Here is an 18,469-nt window from a genome sequence, read left to right on the forward strand (position 1 = left end):
TTCGACAAAAAGTGGCTGGGCCACTGCTTCATATCTCTTCCTGAACATCTTCGTTATTTGTTTGTAGCTTGTAATATAAGTGATATCGGTGTTATCAGACCGAAGCGGTCTTTTAATTGAACCAAAGTTGTGCCTTGTGTTCTTGGCCCCTTCAATATCCAAAGCGTACCTTTTTAATACAGTGTACACCAAATTGCTGGCAGATGTGGCTACTGCAATAAGAAGGAAATAGCCCAGCTAGCTACTCCCTGCGAGTGTGGGAGGTCTTTTCACCACCACTTTCCTTCACTCCACACAGGGCGTATTCTTGTTGAAATGAATCTGCTGAAATGTCGCCCAATCTTAGCGAGGAACAGGGACTCGCGTCAAACAAGAAATATCAGAGAGATGTAAAAAATACAGTTATTGTACCAGCGCTTAGTTGCCACAGTAAGGACTGGCGAAAAAATGCTCACAAGCACTCACGGCCAGTGTTTGTCGCCTAATGCTCCAAGTCTGCTAAAACAGACAGATGGATATATGGACATTTTTTTCTGCGAGATATCGTTCATAGCGACATTCTAACAATCATTATTTTGCAGAAAAAAAAACGTTTTCAGCTGTTTCTGAGCATCGTTTCTTCCCACTTCAAGCCCAGGACCATTCTGGGCTCTGAGCCCATTCGCCCCGGGGCCATTTGCTCCGACCTCCATCGTGCCGAACCGCCGACCCCCGATTCATGGGCGGTTGACGGTTGAGGGCGATGTCTCAGAACAGAAGGCACTTCTCCGTTGGGTAACATCAGACAGCGCGTTTGCATAAATTGTTACTCCTTTATTCAGACTTTTGACTTTTTGTGAGCACCACAGTGACTATCGAGCTTGGAACATTCGAGCTCGGTTAGGCACAGTCGACAGTCTAACTGCATGGTTTTCATCTCCTATACACTTTCTATATGTACAAACATAGAATACGATCTGTTCGACAGACGGCGGGTCAACTATATTTACAACGCGCGAAGCTGCTGTCCGCACGTCTTCAAAAAACATCACTAAGCACTCACGCAAGAGGGAGGGGGAGCGGGGGGACGTAAAACAAGCGGCTCTGGAGGCGCGTTGGGCTTGTAACGGCCAAGGAAAGAAACAGGCATGACGTGGGCGGCAAGCGAGAGATATCTGATGTCATGAAGGAGAAAGCAACAGCAGGAAATAAAAATAACGGCCCAAGCCGCGAGAGGTGAGCGAAGTGAGAGGCTTAGTCACAACTTCGCCCATAAAGAAAAGCTGCTCGTTAAGGGGTTTGCCTGAAACACTACCCCCTAATTTCTTCATTTCTGATTTCTTCCGAAAGGAAAGAAAAAAAAAACAGGCAATACCATTCTACGCGCAATGTGGCCAGAGCGTGCAGAGCAATAAAGCAAGGAGCGCAGGAAAGAACAAGGTTTGCGTCACAAGTGCGCAGCGGAGAGCTTGATGGAACGCTTGCGGCATCTGTAAAGCGATGCATCTCAAACGCTTCCAACATCGCCATTCACAAACAAAAAGGTCATAATGCGTGCGCTTGGCGTTGTCAAGCTTTCGCGTCAAGTTCTCAAAAACGGTGCTTTGAGGGCACGGACGACACTACTTTCCTCACTAGTTCGGGAAGTTTTGAGCAGAGTTTGGCATATATGCTGGGATTGGCGAAGCATAAGACCGCGCGTAGAGCGAGAACACTAATGCAGCAGGCGGGTAAAAAAAATAAATTCCTACTTTCACACTAAGGCATCATATATTGACGTTTGTTAAGTTGGGTAGGTGATATTTTGTTAGTCGGGTATCCACACAAATTGAGGCGAAAAATTGGGCCTGTGTGTTTAACATGACATCGTAACAAGAAAAAAAGAGAAGCACAAGCACAAGACACAAGCACAATTTGTGTGCGTATGTCTTTCTTGCCTCGCGTTTGGTTGCGCTGTTCTACACCATATCTGAGAGAGCTGCAGTCGAAAGGACCATTCATGCGCACACCTGCTTTCTTTCTCCTTCCCTTGCTTAAAAAATAGCAGTCCGATCCGCTTCTTTCCAAGTTTCCTGGCTAGCCTTCCCAAGTAAAAACCTTTTCATCTACCTTCGCAGTGCATAAATAAGCCTCTCTTTCAAAAAACCTTATCAGCGCACCCGTCTCCCCTTGGCTACTATCACCTGCCCACGCCAAACTGCCAAAGTTGCAAGCGCAGTTTCAGCCGGCTTCAAACACTGACTGTTTCATCGCCATGCCATCTCTGAGCAAAACCTAGCACGCGGCGACAGCGTCACTTTCATTGCTAAACTCAAGAAAGGAACAAGGTGTAAACATAAACAATAATAAAAACAGTGTAGCACTTTTCTCTTCACGAGTATGCATAGGCACTCCAGCGGACTTAGTTCTTGTCGCTGCCGACGCAGTGTCGACGGTAGGAGCCGTGGTACGAAAAAAAAAAACCGGAAAAAGAATCCATAATGCGAGGAGAAAAGTATATCATGGCAATCCACGCATCGAAACGCGGAGAACGTGAGAACGGTGTTCACGCATCGGCGGGCGCACGGGGGAGCGGCCGCCAGCCGTCCGTTTGTCAGTGGTGGTGGCTCTTGCCGTTCATGTAGTCGTAGCTGTGGTCGCCAGTTCGGGCTTTCCTCTTCTCGATGATGTCCTTGGGGACCGTCTTGAGGTCGTACGCGAGCCCCAGCTTGGCCATGGCGTCGATGAAGAAGGTGGTGAAGTTTAGCTTCCAGCCGAGCTCGCTGGTCGAGTAGTCCCAGGGGAAGGTGTGGTGGTAGTTGTGGAAGCCCTCGCCGATGGCGGCCCAGGCGACGAAGCGGTTCTCGACGGGCGAGATGGTCTTGTCGTAGGGCCGGTTGCCCCACATGTGGGCGGCGCTGTTCACCAGCCAGGTGAAGTTGAGCGACGTCACGTAGCGAAGCATGGTGGCCACGAAGAAGGACACCCAGTAGCTCTCACCGAACAGGTAGTGCGGGAGCACGGCCGGCAGGTAGAAGCAGAAGAACATGGTCAGCGGCACGTAGTACCTGCACGGATCGGCAGTGACAGTTTTACAAACCGCCGGCACAGACACGCATGTACAGATAGAAAGCTTGATTTTCTGTTTCCTTTTTCTCGTGGTTTGCTGGCAAACAATAGCCGATGCCCGTGCGTGTCAGTTCCCATGCTGTGAGAACTTTGACGCGTAGTATTTCAGGTTGTACTCACACGAATTCAGACTTAACTAACGGCCTTGTTTCAACCCGCACACTGCCAGGGGCCAGGTGCCGCACAAGATTCGGCAGCTGGTGAACCTTTGCTGAGGCACGGAAGGCACATTAACTGCGGCGTTGGTGCACCCTTGTCCCACGGGATCACCGCCTACTTAAGACAAAGTGGATAACCGTCGCGTGCAGTAATCACTGTGGTAGAGGTTCTGCTTTTGTCGCCCTTCCAAACGACTGAGGAAACGCCACCACAGCCAAGTTAAAACTGGAAATTGATTTTAAAAAGTCTCAATCCTTTTGAGAAATGCAGCGACCAGCGTTGTCAACGCTGTCATCATCAGTAAATCCGGGGGGTCGTAAATAACCAAAAATAAATCCCCTGCTCGCGCCCGGTGACATCCCACAGGCGACGCGGAGAACTTCCCTCTAATCGATTTAACAACTACATGGCTAACATAACATCCGTGGCAACCACAAATCTGGTCAATGATTACGACGCTTTTCAACAGCCCTTCATTGGTTCGGCTTGCCAAGCGTGACAACATAAACAGCTTGATTCGATGCCTACTTAATATGCCTGAGCAGTAAGCTCGGCATAGACCCGCTCAACCAGCAAAAAAAAGAACATTACAACCATGAGTTAACGTGAAAATTTTGCGTTCATAACTAGGTTCACTTCGTTTTATCGTGGTGAAGAATGGTCTATAAAACAATTTGTCGCAGATATCGTATCTGCTTACTGGGGACTTCTTGAACCTGGCGTTGTGGCTCCCGAGACGTTTGAGCTCATACCACCTTGTAGACTTCTCCAGGCATACCAGAAGCTTTTTTTTTTTTTTTTGTCAGAGCTCACAAGTAATCACTCTCGCTCATGATCGGGAGCGCGCAGAGAAAGATGACCCAGTGTTAAGACATCCGCACTAAGATCTCAAACTAGGTACTTGTCGCAAGTTTTGTAGTATTGAAAAAGCTAGCTCCTAGAATTTTCACTGGTTTGGGCTTAATTACTGCACCAGTTAGATGCTCTTCAGCACTGTCCAAGTCTTAAGACCACACGCAAAAATGATGGCTAAACAGGTTACGTTAACCTTTCTTTCTCGAATTCAAACGACAAACTGTTTTACCGCGTAGTACGGATGCCTCAGGCATGGAATTTCACCGCTGCATTTTAATTAACTACGATTACAGTGTTTCTCTCTTAAACTAGGATGGCCGCCTCGACACCGGTGCTTTGCTTGTTCCGGATGAATGAACGGCTACTTGGCCGCAGAATTTTCGTATCCACTGTGTTCATAGATTGCAAAAAGCAGCACTCTCGAGCTTTTCTGACTCTCGATCGAGTAGTGATCGAGCTCAGGCAACCTTCCCATGTCGGTCAGTGGGAGGTCTAAATCCTCCCTGATAGCCCCAGGTGGCTAGAGGGCAGCGTATCGTGCCCCGCTGGTACCAGTCCATGGGGACTCCTCAGCATTCTGCCGCTATCTCCTACACGCCCGAAAAGCGGTGCTAGGAGCCACGTTTTGGTAGCTTCGTTGATCAGATATATATTTTTGGGGGGATCGTCTAATCAGGGAGGCCTAATAAAGCGTCCCGCTTTTGCATAATGCCAGCGGTGCGCTTATAGCGCCAGGTGAGGCGGTGGTGGCCAATAGTTACGCGATATGACATAACAAAAGCTTGCTGAAGTCGGACGAAGATTCACAGTCTGGTTCCACACGCAAAAAGAAACAGCCTTTCAATTGGTATCTCGCATTGTGAGGCAACCCCTCGCGCTGTCACCGCGGGAAGCCTGACGAGGCGCCCTGGACGACGCCGAATTTATCTGCCCCCTATAACGTGCGCTTAGACAATTAAGCAGTAGACCAAAAGGTGTGCTCGCCTCCTGTCGCTGTAGTCAAAGCGTACAAGTAAGCCCACATCTATTTCCCCGCAACTGGCCATGCGGTCGGCACGTGCAGAAAGAGGAAGCCAGACACTCTTTGTGCAATGTATCACTCGCATGACAGCTGCTGTTACCGGCAAAGGAAAGTCTAGCCGGCATTTTCTTAAATTTTGCTCATCCCGAAGTGGCCTGAAAGTTCTGCTTATTCCTCGCTATGGGCAAGACGTTTGGGTACGGCTTTAAGACGTGAACCACACGGTGCAATTCAATACAAAACAATGACGCAGTTTTGCGTCCAAGGCAATTAAGTTTAACATTGCTTACTTACCCAATAAAGTTTTGCGATAACATAGCGAGTCACCGGTTTCAGAAAGGACTGCCAATTACTTTTTGTGATTGGCGCGCGAAAAGAAAGCACAACTTCGAACTCCACGGAGTACTGATTGTGTAGCGTAAGGCTGCCTGCATCTCGCAAACGCTATCGAACTTGCTTTCTCGCGTAACCTGAGGGCGCTATTGTACCCCAGAGTGACATATCGGCAGCAAATAGAGCTTCTTTTATATTTCAAGATAGTTGCATTCAGTCGTGGTTTCCAGTGTCGCGGAAGCACCGAGAAAATTTGGGGGAAAGAAACTTATTCCATTGAGGAACAGCCAATGTCGCTCGGTTATGGTTGCATTCACAGGCTGCGTTTCCTTCAATTACAATTCTGTCCGAAATATATTATTTCAAGTGTTAAGTACTAAATCATCGTCCATTAGTTGGTATAACTTGCTTTCCAGTGGCTGCCTAGCACTATAAACTGCCAGTAAAAGCTTTGTCATTCCTTCCTTATGAAAGTTGACAGAAGCGCGAAAGCTTTCTAGCATCAAAAGTGCGTCAAAATGGCGCCAAACGCTTCGCTGAAATTGCCTCCAACCTTCGCTGAAAGTGCGTCCAATCAATCTTCAAACCTTCAAAGACCCAAATCGCAAGAGAAAACGAATCCATGCGACGATTTCTTCGCGCACTAAGTACACGCATGTACGAACGATCTAAATGTGTACCGATACGTGGTTTATGAGATAAAGGTACACTATTGTATCGATGCCTGTTCGACACAGGCATCGATTGTATCGACACAGGCATCGATCCTTCATGATCGATGCCTGTATTGTCTTATCTGGAAGCGTTCCTTTCGCGCGAATTTCAAGTAACTGTTTTGACGCAATGGAATCCCCGTTTCACGCACGCGCAGTGTGTCCAGAGATCTTACCAATGTTTGTCGGTCGACCAACCGGTCTATTGGGAAATGAATTAGTTTTTTTGACAGGACACCATCGGTGCCACTAAGAAAGCTTTCGCTTTAAAAAGCGCACTCTAGTTAGTAGCCCCTCTGATTCTTTTTTCTTTATTTGTTCATTTTTATTTGTGGGGAGGGGGCACAGGTAAACATGCCACATGTCTGTCTCGCTTGATTGGAGAGCATTTGAACGTTAACACGGCAACCTTTCCGTTGCCTCTGCTTCTGCAACCCACATACGGTACGGAAGGGGAGGAAAAAGGCTCGTTCCTGCCCATCCTCTCGTGTCACGGCATTGGCACCCATAATCGAGAAGAACAAGGGGGCCCCACTACCGACCCGGGGGACCCCGCGCGCCGCTGCGGCGTATGCTCACTTCTTTTGGAACCTGATGACGGGATCCTTGAGCAGGTCCGAGCAGTCGACGGCCTTTCCCTTGTTCATGACGTCCGGGTGCTTCTTGCACATGAGCCAGCCCACGTGGGCGAAGAAGAAGCCGCGGTTCACGTTGTGCGGGTCCGCATCGGTCTCCGAGAACTTGTGGTGCACCCGGTGGTCCCTCGTCCACTCGTACAGGTCGTTCTGCGAACGAACCAGGCACAACACGTCACTGGCCTGCTCGAGGGCGCCCGAGGGCGAACCGGAACAAAGAGTAAGGAACGCCACCAACCAGCAATGAGCTACAAAAAATGTCATTCGATGCCGTGAAGATTATTGGGCCACTGATTATGTGTCGCCCGCGGCTGGGCATGCGTCTTTGTTTCGGGGGTTTACTGTAGTTTATTCTTGCAGAAAGACCAAGTGGGTACACGGACCTTGCATATGCATCCATAACTCATGCACTTTTGCATAAAGGAATGCTTGTATGTATGTATGTATGTATGTATGTATGTATGTATGTATGTATGTATGTATGTATGTATGTATGTATGTATGTATGTATGTATGTATGTATGTATGTATGTATGTATGTACGTATGTATGTATGTATGTATGAACACCGAAGTCATAAACAAATTAATATATCCGTATGTGCAAACCTTTTTTTTATGTCTAAAGCACTGCACGTGCAGCTGCATTATTGCATTGCTGTGTTTCTTTCGGTTGCAGCGGAGGAAGGGAGAAGCTGTGACCCATGCATTGTTTCGCGTTTCAAGAAGGCCACCTTCTGCTTAGGCAAGGCACAATGCACTGCAGGCACTCCGACCATCAGCTTGTCTCTTCTGGCAAGTGACCCACCCAGAACCATTTCCGGCAATTGAACAAGTATTATTTGGTCGCAGTCAACAAACTACGCCTCCGTGTTTCCCGCGAAGAGATGCAATTTTGTAACATGTGAAGCCCTGACCAGGCAAACAATCGAATGCTTTCACAGCGGACGTCCACTAAGTCTTTTAATCATCACCTCCACTACCAAGAGACGACGCCTAGTATGGTTGACACGTCTATAGAATAGCGAGATACCGTATTTTCATGCCAAATAGCGAGTCATGCGGGACAAAAGTGTTTGTATTCGAGGAAAAACAACAGTGCCATTTTCCGCGATCGAGTTCTGTCCCATTACGGTGCGTCCACGTTATGAAAGGCCGCAATCGCTTCGGGCAAGAAAACTCACCAAGAAGTGAGGACACAAACACGATTTCTTTCGCGGTCAACATATCCCATACGCCACAGGTTTTCACTGCAGGCTGCAAGCGAGTGCTGCCCGCGCAGCCCAGGCCATTCAAGCCACTGTTCTTCCCCGAGCGCAGCAGGAACTTCTCGGGCCGCATAACCCAAGCGCGCGCTCATCTCCTCCTGGGATTCTCTGGGGAGATGCTTAAGTTCCCATCACCACTGCCGTTCCTGCAGTTTCTCTGCTCCCCCTGTGTTGGTGTTGTTTCTCCTGCCTTGCCTCCCGCCGCTCGTTTGAAGTCGTAAGGAAGCTTCGTGGACAGCTCGGTGAAAACATACTCCAGGCACGCCGCTCTGGAAAACCCAAATGATTCGCGTGTAGGAATATTGACGCTAACCTCGTGGCGGCAGCAAACACGCACGCAAGAGCTGCAAACTCCGCCCGCTGGCACGGCGCTGTGCTGTTTTTGTCACCCTCGAACACTGGAAGCCGAAGGGCGGTCGCAAGGCACTTTCCAGGTAAATTGGAAGCCGAAAGGTGAAACGTCACGAGACCCCTTCGTTGGCGTCTGTGGTCATTACGCAAAGATAAGTGCCCCGCAATAGCGATGCAGCAGGGTCATGCCGTGCCTGGTATCAAATCAGGAAACTCCCCACAGATCAGTGGGACGCCTTTTCGGCTACGCTATCGCGGCGAGCGCTTGTATTGGTATCTCCTCCCGCCACCGAATGAAAAGAAAGGTGAACTCGCCAGGTACGGGAAAGTTATGGCGGCCTCTGACTGAACAAAGTTCTTAGACGGGCCATTGTAGTCGAATGCTAGTGTGTTTCGGGACTAAGCTAACTCGGTGTGTCTATACTTAGTAGCTATAACATGCACACGCTGTGTAAACTAATGTGTGCGTAAAAAAAGGAAGCCGTAGGTAATTATCGCTATTGGCAGAGTACGTTTTGAGCATTGGCACTTGTGAGGACCTAGTGATGAGGGTCTAGACTATGGGCCTGGTAATAATTCGAAAAGGCTTAAAAGGTTCTCGCCTTAAATGTTAAGAAATTGTCTTTTGTATGTGTGTTTACACCTGCTTATCTCTGACAACTTTCGGTTTCGTTTATTAAATGATCGCTTGATTGCTCTTAGCGTTATTTTTAGTGTTATTGCGTTTAGTTTATTTGCTGTACGTTTGAGGCCAACTCCATTTGTAACTTGCTGGACAGTGTCTTGAACATTTCAATGACGCCCTTTTTTCTGCCTGCGATTTCTTTGTTGTAAAGTAGCAGTGTTATTTTTACCCCCGCGGACCTTGCCTTTTTTGTCATTCTGTTTAGCAATTAACCACGGAAGGCTTTTTAAAGTATCTGCATCTCGAAACACTTCCCAGTATAATGCTTCATGCATGCACCGCTCGTCTCGAAACGAATAAACCTCACCGGATACGACTCCGGATAAGCTCAAAGTTATCTAAGCCCAGCAGGCAGACGAAAAAAAAAAATGCCCCCGGGTTACCTCCCGCCATTTTCCCCTCCAAGGTCGCACGCGTTAAGGGCGGCGCGTGAGAACGCCACGACGAGCGGCAAGTGGAGCCGCCGCCGCGGCGGTCAAACAACGACCGCGCAGGCGTGCTTTGGTAACGCTCAAGGCGCTCGAACGGACTCTCGTGTGAGAAGGATGAACAGACTGATTAGACGACAAGAAGAGAGAGTGCTACCTCGCGACAGTCTTAAGGACGCGCTCTCCGCTCCGGTCTGTGAGCTACGTAAAAAACAGAATTCCCCAACGGTGATTGCCACTTGGTTGGTGCCGAGTAAATGGTGTGGAGGGGCGCGTGCTGATGGGCACGTTGGCCTGGGTAAAAATGAAGGAAAAAACAAAAAGGACAAAGCACAGCCCCGAGATGATGCCGATTTTGGACGCAGTGGGGACAGCGCGTGGCACGTACAACTCTGTCATGACTTCGACACCTCGGACGTATCGTACGGGAAACTAAGACATCAATCGCTGAATAAAGGTAGAAAATAAGTGTGGTGTATGTACGGGGGTCCAGTTGCGGGGCTCATGTCAGCGCCACGTTCTTTGTACAGGTATCTCCGCGAGCAGCTAGTCAATGATCGCGGAGATACCGTTTGGGACGTTTCCTTTTCAATGAAATTTTGTTCTTTTAGGCGTCACCCTCCCCAAACAGAACATTTTTGGAAGGGGGATATTTGAAGCCAATAATCAGGTGAGTGATGCATAAACCGCAGCACCTGTCCGTCGATACGTGCGCATTTGTGATAATTCACGCAAACGCTAACATATTTAAAACTGCTTTGGTGTTACCAAATCGTGCGGCAATTTTTCTCCCATCTAGCTTCGTAAGCTCTGGTGAATGATGGAAAACGATACAATGAAACCAAAAAAGGGGGCAACCGTGCTTTGGTGTGATCGGCCTCATTCCTACACACGCACACACTTATTTCGCTTTGCTATCGTATATAAAACTCTATCTCTTGAATGGCGATGTTGTCCGTTGAGCAATTGTTGCGCACAGTCTCCGAGAGCGATTCCACACGCCACTTTAAAGGAGCCACCAAAAGCAACCCAGCGATTTTGCGTGTAATGGGCCCATCACGAATACGCGTCAGTGAACGCGGAGACGAGCAGCGCTGTTTTTTACACGTAGTGAGCCGGTGACCTGCGGCGTCCTCGAATGGAAGGTCCAGCCAGTTGGCCAGATTTAGATCACGTGTTGACCCCGCAAATGTGCTGAAGTGCTGCGTGCGAGTACCGATCTCCTTGTGCGGGGGATATAAGCAGCGAAATGAGCCTTTGACGCTGACATTGGCGGAATGTTGAAGCGAACAGAATTCGGGCTCCGTGACACAGAAGATGCTCGCTGGATGACCTCCGACGGAATAATCGCAATGCACAGCCTACATGGACGACTGATTATCATACTATACGGCAACGGGAGTTTTTACTCTTGTTCTTCTCGTGTTTTGAATTGCACTGAAGCTGATGGCACAGAGATTCTGTGCGTCGCAGCAGTTGCCGCATCTGTGCTTGATCCCATGGCCGAGCGTTGCGTGCAACATTTTCCAGAAGCGTGAAGTTCTCCCAAAAGCCCATTAAAGACCGCGTCAGCTACTTCTGGGCTGTATATCTGGGCGTTAAATGCCGGCAAAGAAGGGATACGCGCGATAAAATAAATTCGATAACGATATTGGCAGCGCACGCTTCGGAGCGGTTTGCGCTGGCGTAATCGGACTTGAGGAAGTATAAAAAGAAGTTATTACCGATGCAAAAAAAAGAAGAAAGAGGAAGCGAGCGACAGCATCCTTTCTAGAACATTGCCCTAAATTTGGACCTAAACGTATCACTTCGAATAGCAGGAGTAAAAAAAAAAGGGGGGGGGGGGGATGCAGAACTGGGTGAGAAACCGGCAGCCAGCGCTAGACGACCGTGCGCAAGATCTTGCGAATATGAGGCCACGTTTTATCGAAAAACCGGCTCTCTTCCATGAATCCAAAGCAGAAAGAAAAAGAAACAAAACTCGCGGTGGGCGTTGTGCGAGACGGGTAAAGCAGAATGCACGCTTCGGTGATCTTAAAAGGCGCGTTGCGTTCTACGGGATGGAATAGTTGAAGGCCCGCTAAGAGCGCCGGCGAAAATTAGAGGCACTGAGAAGGGGCCTCACAGATTACGCGACCATCCATGCCTGCAACAGGCGGTATGGAAGAAGCGGTATCCGGCGGAGGCGGCGGCGAGGATGCGGCGGCAACACACGCTCTCCCGGCGCGGAGACGAGAGGGGAGAGGAGGGAATAGTGGCGCTGCAAGGTCAGTGCCGACCCGGGTCATTCACTCGCTCGGGGCGCGAGACGCCTGAACCACTGCCGCTGGTGACCTACATTCCGCCCGCCGGGCTGGGCTCTTCCGGCGAGACCGGCTGCTACGCCGAGCCGCTCCGTTCCAAGGGGGTTGTCCTTGGGATAATTTTAGTTTCTCAGATTTCCGGACGTTCGCCGCCGTGGCCCGTGGGCTAATCGTGCGGCATTCCTCTGCCGGGCGTTGTGTATTCCCTATACTGATGAAAGCTAAGCTCAGGGAAGCGAAGAGGGGAGGGAAAGTCGAACTGCTGCCTGGTCAACAGAACAGCTAAACTGAGTGTGCAAGGCCGCTGATGCTAGGTAAAAAAACCAAAAACCATGCGAAAATCTCAGATAACTGACCGCTCCTGGGAGCGCATTAAAACGTTGTCAGCCCGGCAGCCCTTTGTAATAACGGCGGAATTCGATATCACTTAACTCATATCGGTCCTACAACGTCTAGACAGATATAGATTAAGTCATGATGCAGCACCTCCTCCTCACCTCCCCCATCCCCCCCTTTTCGGATTTTTTTTTCTTTTTAGCATGTTTTGTGTTCACTGCCCGCGCCCTTTGGGCCTAAACTGCTCTCCTCTGAATGGTGACGCTCCTACAAGGAACCCGAAGCGCCAGCAGTCGGACAGTTGCGACTCTCAGAATCGGCTGCTATTTTCCAATGAAATACCCTAACACGGCGTCGATCATTACCGCGCACTAAGAATTTCGTTTTTAGGTTCAGCACTTTTTCTGCCTGGGATGTAAAATACCCCAATGCTACTTCGTCGCCAAAAAGCGAGTCACCTTAAAAAAACATACCAAAGACTAGAGCACTGGTACATTTTTGCAGTACACTCAGGGGCACTGAAGTCGCAGTTGCGACTTGAACAAAATTTCCCACAGGCGCGCCGCCCTGAAAGCTTCGCTCAGCGATGTGAACTGAACTCGCGACCTGGTGCCCGGTAGCGTAACGCCTAAGCTACTGGTCCGCCGCGACGGGCAGCGTAACGCAGATCCGTTCGAGGCGTGCCAGTACGTGCCGTCAGATGGGGATTTTCATCGCTCGTGCACAGCACAGCGCACGCCGGTTCTGCGCCCCGGTTTTCCCGCTAAGTGCCTAAGCGGCTTTGGCCTAAATAGCTCTGGCGCAAGGGTTACGGCGCTCCCATCACAGACATAACCGGGTCATGTGACGTCTTCGCGCCCGCTGCACGAACGGCTCTGCTTGCTTTGCAGCTTGCATTGTTTCTGTTTGCTTTTTACCCCTTCCAGTCAGCCGCCTTTCCGAGCACGTTTCGCCGGCCGTTTGAGAGCCCGCAGTTATCTTTGCCCGGAATCCTCGCTCCACTAGAGATGCAACTTTAACAACGTGTTGCAACGGCGATACTTTACACACAAAATAGTCGGAATCCACCTGGGCACTTTTTATTGTTTGTGAATGCGAAAGCAGGAATGTCCAGTTGAACGCCCGATACGCCCTGCTTCCGCCTCCCCTTGAAGGGCTTTTGGAATCTTGCTGCTTGGGATGTTATGCTTTGTGATCCGCCATAACGCTTTCGTTTAGCTTCGATCTGCCTCGTACGCGTTACGCCTCTGTTCGTCCCTGCCGCCATGCGACGGAATAGTTGACGACGATGGTGCTTGTCTGCTCGCTCGTTCCGCTGTGCTCTTCCGCTACCTTCATCTGTGGTGCACTGACGCAGACGGCCGTCTCTCACTACTGCCGAAGGAGCCGCTTTTCTGTTGCGAACGCTGATTTTTTCGCTTAGTGGGTCATTTATGGCTTTTACCATGAGGACCTGCCAGGGAAACCTGGCAAAAAGGCAGCTATTCTAAATGTGCAACATTCCCAGTACATTTTTAAATTTACATTTCGCAGCATGTAAATTTTGATTTCGATACATACTGCATAATGGCAGTCCCATAAACAAACGGAGAAAATCAAGCAGGCACCTGCCAATGTGGCTAAAGTGACTGCCACCACTTCGTTTCAAAGCATGGTGGGCCAGCGCAACGAGGGGCGCGGACAAAAGCTAGAAGGGCGACACAGGCGCCTACTTCCACCTCCTAGAAGCACAGTTGCACTAGTCGCGTACTCATCAATTTTATGGTTCGGTTTGTAGGTCCGCGCCTCCGTCGGCCTCTTTTCTTTCTGTTGGCGTGCCTTCTGGAGCTGTTCCAATGTGCAGTGCTACCAACTAGCCAAGCCAGGACCGTGTGGTCGGAGAATCGCGAGTACGATTGCATTCGTGGCCATCACTGGAGAAACTCGTGTTGCGTCGTGTCGTTGTCGTGTTTCTTGCGCTGTCCGAGTTGAAAACGCAGCAGCCAGGGGCTGTGATGGACAACCTAAAATGCTGGTTATGCGCACAGGCAGCTGTGTTATGTGTGAAGAAGTGTAACCGGAAGACTCACCTGGCAAGCCATGCAGTTGAAGATCATGAGCAACACTCGCAGGGGGAACCGCGCCTTGTAAGCCCTGTGCGACCACAGCCTGTGAGCCCCAGCCGTGACTCCGAGGCCCGCGCACGTGCCCCACACGACCGCTGCGAGTGATCGCCACCAGAGCGTACGTGAGGGCCGGAAAAAAGTGCGCTATAATCAATTCAGAACATTGCAACAACAAGTGCCACCGGCCACTTTTTCGCAGTAAGGTCAGAGAACTGCGATAAGGTGAGAAAACGTAAAGGTGTCGAACCTGGAACGGCTGCTACTCGAATGTCTGGTACTAGCCCTATCACGACGTGCAGAAATTAACTGCTTCCAAGACATCTTGTTACAACGCCGCTCTAGGAATGGGCGCTTGCTTAATTCGAGAAAGAAGCTTCCCCCGTCCACCGTACAAGGCATCATTTCTAAAAGAATTCACAGAACCCAGAGTTCGTATACTCTTGGGGCGCCCTCGTTTGAAGCTCGCTTCTTAATGCAAGTACTGAAAGTAGTGGCATTCGGCAGATAGCTTGGCGTACACGTGGTATTGCTGCTATCCGTGGCCATATTACACGTCCGACGCATGCCACAGCCCAAGGAAAAAAGTATAGGTATATTCAGACACGATCATTAAAATAGACCATGATGCTGATCGAAAACGGCCGAACCATTTAAGTGGAAGCGGGAAAATTGTTAATACAAGTACGGCAAGCTTATCTCTCTACAGATATTTCAATATGGCCGGGTAGGACGTATCACCGTGTTAAAATTGCATCGAAAGGAATAGCAACTACTGAAATGAACACTCAAATAAATGCGCATATCAACGCTGTTGTATTTGCATATAATACTATTATACGCTTACAACTTACATAAGACAATAATATAACAAAACCACTCTGAACTATAACTGGGTAAAAAAGAAACCTAGAATATTTTCAATGCTCGCAACTTCACCGCAGTTAAGTCAATTTTTTGTACTTATCAAGGTACTGTATTTTGTACTCTGTAAGGAAACAAATCTCGTGTCGGCAAAGATATTTATCAACGAGGATGACAGGAGTGCCATTCTATATCCGCAATTTAAACAGCTCTGCCGGGCATATATGTGCAGAACCCCGACTGCGGATCGTAGAACGCCACGTAAGGGCACAAATCCCGCCTCCGCTCGGCTCTCGACGAGTGCTGTTTAGCACTTTTACTATAAGCTCGCCCATTCAGTGGACTTCAGCGGTGCGCAAGTCATCGCATGGGTCGCATTGCTACGCGATACCGGAGCATTTTTTTTTTCCCACAGCGTGTAATAAAGTAATCGGAAGACGTAACTGTATTAATAATTGTTTGAGTCGCGAATTCACGCAATGGAAAGCCCCGGACTTTTTTCTGCGCACTGGAAGCACTAAACGGAACTTTCCGAGTGCTGATTCGTGGGCGCTGTTTTTTGCGCCGCAGAATACGGCCGCACGCAGGTACGTCCGTAACGATGGGGGGGGGAATGAAAAATGGGTGGAATCATAAGAGGCAGTGATCCGTTATCTTGATGGTAGCGCACTTACACACGGACGCTAAGAAAAGAGACGACAAACCATCCAGATGTTCCAAATCCAATACCAACCAGCCCAGTTGTCACTTCTTCAGCGGTATATTTGTTCTACATCGGGCTCTTTTGTTCGTCCAAACTGCTACGACCTGTCTAAATCTAGTGTCAGAGCTGTGGTTTGTCGTCTCTTTTCTTAGTGTCCGTGTGTAAGTGTGCTACCATTAATATGTTCCAAATCCAATACCAACTAGCCCAGTGGTCACTCCTACAGTGATCAGCCATCCCGCTCCTAGCTCTCTCATCACCCTCCATTACATTCCATGCTTTTCTCGATTCCTTGAAAGAAAAAAATGAGAGAACCATTGCCCTCTCAATCAGCGGAAAAAGTGGCCACCAGCGGCGGCGCTCGCGGAGACTAACCGAAGAGGCTGGTCTGCCACTTGACCCTGGTGGCAGCCAGGTATAGTCCGTAGAGGGCCATCGAGTGGAGAATGGCGAACACGACCACGTTGCGCCATACCACGCCTCCCTTGAACGGCTTCTTAACGGGCTCCTTCTGCACCACCTGCTGCTGCTGCTGCTGCTGCTGCTGCTGCTGCTGCTGCTGCACGGTCGTGCTCTGGGATGTGAGGATCTGCGACATGGAAGCACACCAGAACCAAATGAAGAACACGCCTTTCCTCTTCCTCCCTGCTAGCAATGTCCACTTTTGTTGTTATCCTTCATCATATTACGTCGTGCCGTGCGTAGGGTTCGCGGCCTTTTTTCCCTTCTCTGTGGGAACCATAATTGTTCATCGAAAAGAGAAAGGCGGTGACAAAGTTAACCAGCATTCTGCAATTAGTGGCGAAAGAAAACCACACACTGCGAGTGCACCGGAAATCATACGGGTGCCGTCACCGTTACTTTCCCTACCTCCTCTGCACAACACCAGTGTCGAACAAAGAATGAACTGGTGGTGCTAACAAACCGTAAGCACCACGATGTTGGCCCAGTGGTGGATCCAGACGTGAGTGATGCACATCGTATCGAGGAATCTCCTCCCCGCACTCTGACGACTCGCCGCCCGGCCCGACATGGCAGGTTCCTAATTGCTAACTAGTAAGAAAGTATTACTATCGCAAGAGTAAAAACACTAACGTACACACGCATCTGCAGTCGCGGAACAAAAACCACCGTAATAAGTCTTGCCACGGATCTGCGCCCGCACCCAACTCGTCGCTTCATACTGAACGTATTTGGCACGGCATCGTTCTTTCACCTTCTAATTAACACACCGTAACTCTGTTCAGGTGATCAGACATAAACATTATCTATTGCCCGCTCTCATTGTACTTCTTTGTCGCTGACCTTTATTGGCGCCCATCAAGAGCCAACTGTCGCACATTTGACACACGCCACTCCCACTGACACGCAACGCTTTCCTTTACACAAAGTAGGCTACAGCGGAAGAGTCACTCACTCGAGCACAAACAGAGCCGGACTTGCCATTCAAGCCGAGCAGCGCGAGGCACCGGCGTCCGTCCATGACCTACATGGGACCTCGTCCTTCTAGCGGCACCACGAAAGCGCAACTAAGCCACACCTCGGACTGCTAGGTCCACAACAGTACTCGATGAGTGTACAACCAGTTAGAACCGGCAACCCCTCCGCAGCATCCCCCTTGCGACACCCCCCCCCGGGTCAAAAAAATACCGCACGACGGCGTACGTGACACTTCGCACTCGTGCTTACGGAAGCGCTATGCTTGTTCCTTTTTCTGTTTGTAAACTAAGGCAGTCTGCAGTAAAATACCGCCACGCCCCTCCACCCTGGAGTGGCGCATTGTCAGCCTCCTCCTCCTCCTCCTCCTCCTCCTCCTCCTCCATTTCTTCGCTTTGAGTGCAGAGTGCTGCATCCCAGGGTCACAGGTCGTCGCCCGTCACCCCTTTCTGGTGCCGGGCTGTTCCGGGGATAATACGCGAAGTGAGCTTCGCGTAGTCCCACGGTCAGTCCGCTTTATATGCCTATAACCGAGACGGGAAAGCCTGGCGTCTTCTCGCCACAACTCAGAAAGGCTGCTTGGTGTTAGCAACTGTTCTATACTCGTGAAGATTTACCGTACTGTGCGACTACAGTCCCGTTCATACAAAACCCACTTTTCTTTTTCGGAGTCTATATGACTCCCCTGGTCACGGGAAATCACTATCTGATGCCGTCATGGCCCAAACTAAGTATGAAGTCATACGCGTTCTACGATAATTAAGCATATTGAACTGTTGCTGTCTTTAACACGACGAAACATTTCTCTGTGCATTACAGGGACATATTCCACGACACCCATCATGCTTTTTAACCGAAGATCCAGTGTTTTATTTTAAATGCGCCTTTTTTTTTTAGTTTTTAACAGACATCAAAATTTTGCACTCCTTTCATACTAGCCCTATAGCTATACCAGTCATTCTATCCTTTAAACCGCTGAACTTTGAACTCCCCATTTCGGAAGTTATGCTCACCACTTTGATGCAATTTTTGTTTTATTTCGGCACACTTTGCCCTCCGCTCGCTTCGCTCCCCAAAACCTCTCATAATCAACATCATTTCATCTTCAGGAGTTAACTGCGTCGCTTAAAAACTAAGGCTTCCGCGGACTGGCTCGCGAGCTCCTTAGGGACAGCCCCGCATTTCTTATT

The 18,469-nt window shown here is 49.5% G+C and overlaps 1 protein-coding gene across 5 annotated transcripts in view; it reads right to left on the bottom strand.

Moving 5' to 3' along the window:
- Window positions 1-798: 798 nt before the first annotated feature.
- The window catches only part of LOC144138695 (acyl-CoA Delta-9 desaturase-like), a 133,888-nt gene continuing 116,217 nt past the window's right edge, over window positions 799-18,469 (bottom strand). For all 5 annotated transcript variants that reach the window (XM_077671119.1, XM_077671114.1, XM_077671098.1 and 2 more), the window contains 4 exons: window positions 16,218-16,431; window positions 14,243-14,373; window positions 6,748-6,953; window positions 799-3,026 (listed from right to left, as the gene is read on the bottom strand). In XM_077671119.1, the coding sequence (XP_077527245.1) occupies window positions 2,573-3,026; window positions 6,748-6,953; window positions 14,243-14,373; window positions 16,218-16,431 (1,005 nt within the window). In that variant the 3' untranslated portion in view covers window positions 799-2,572. The remainder of the gene's footprint in view (window positions 3,027-6,747; window positions 6,954-14,242; window positions 14,374-16,217; window positions 16,432-18,469) is intronic.

Source organism: Haemaphysalis longicornis, unplaced genomic scaffold, assembly GCF_048455015.1.
Source record: "Haemaphysalis longicornis isolate Haplotype H1 unplaced genomic scaffold, Haemaphysalis longicornis Haplotype H1 scaffold_1, whole genome shotgun sequence".
Lineage (NCBI taxonomy): Eukaryota > Metazoa > Arthropoda > Arachnida > Ixodida > Ixodidae > Haemaphysalis > Haemaphysalis longicornis.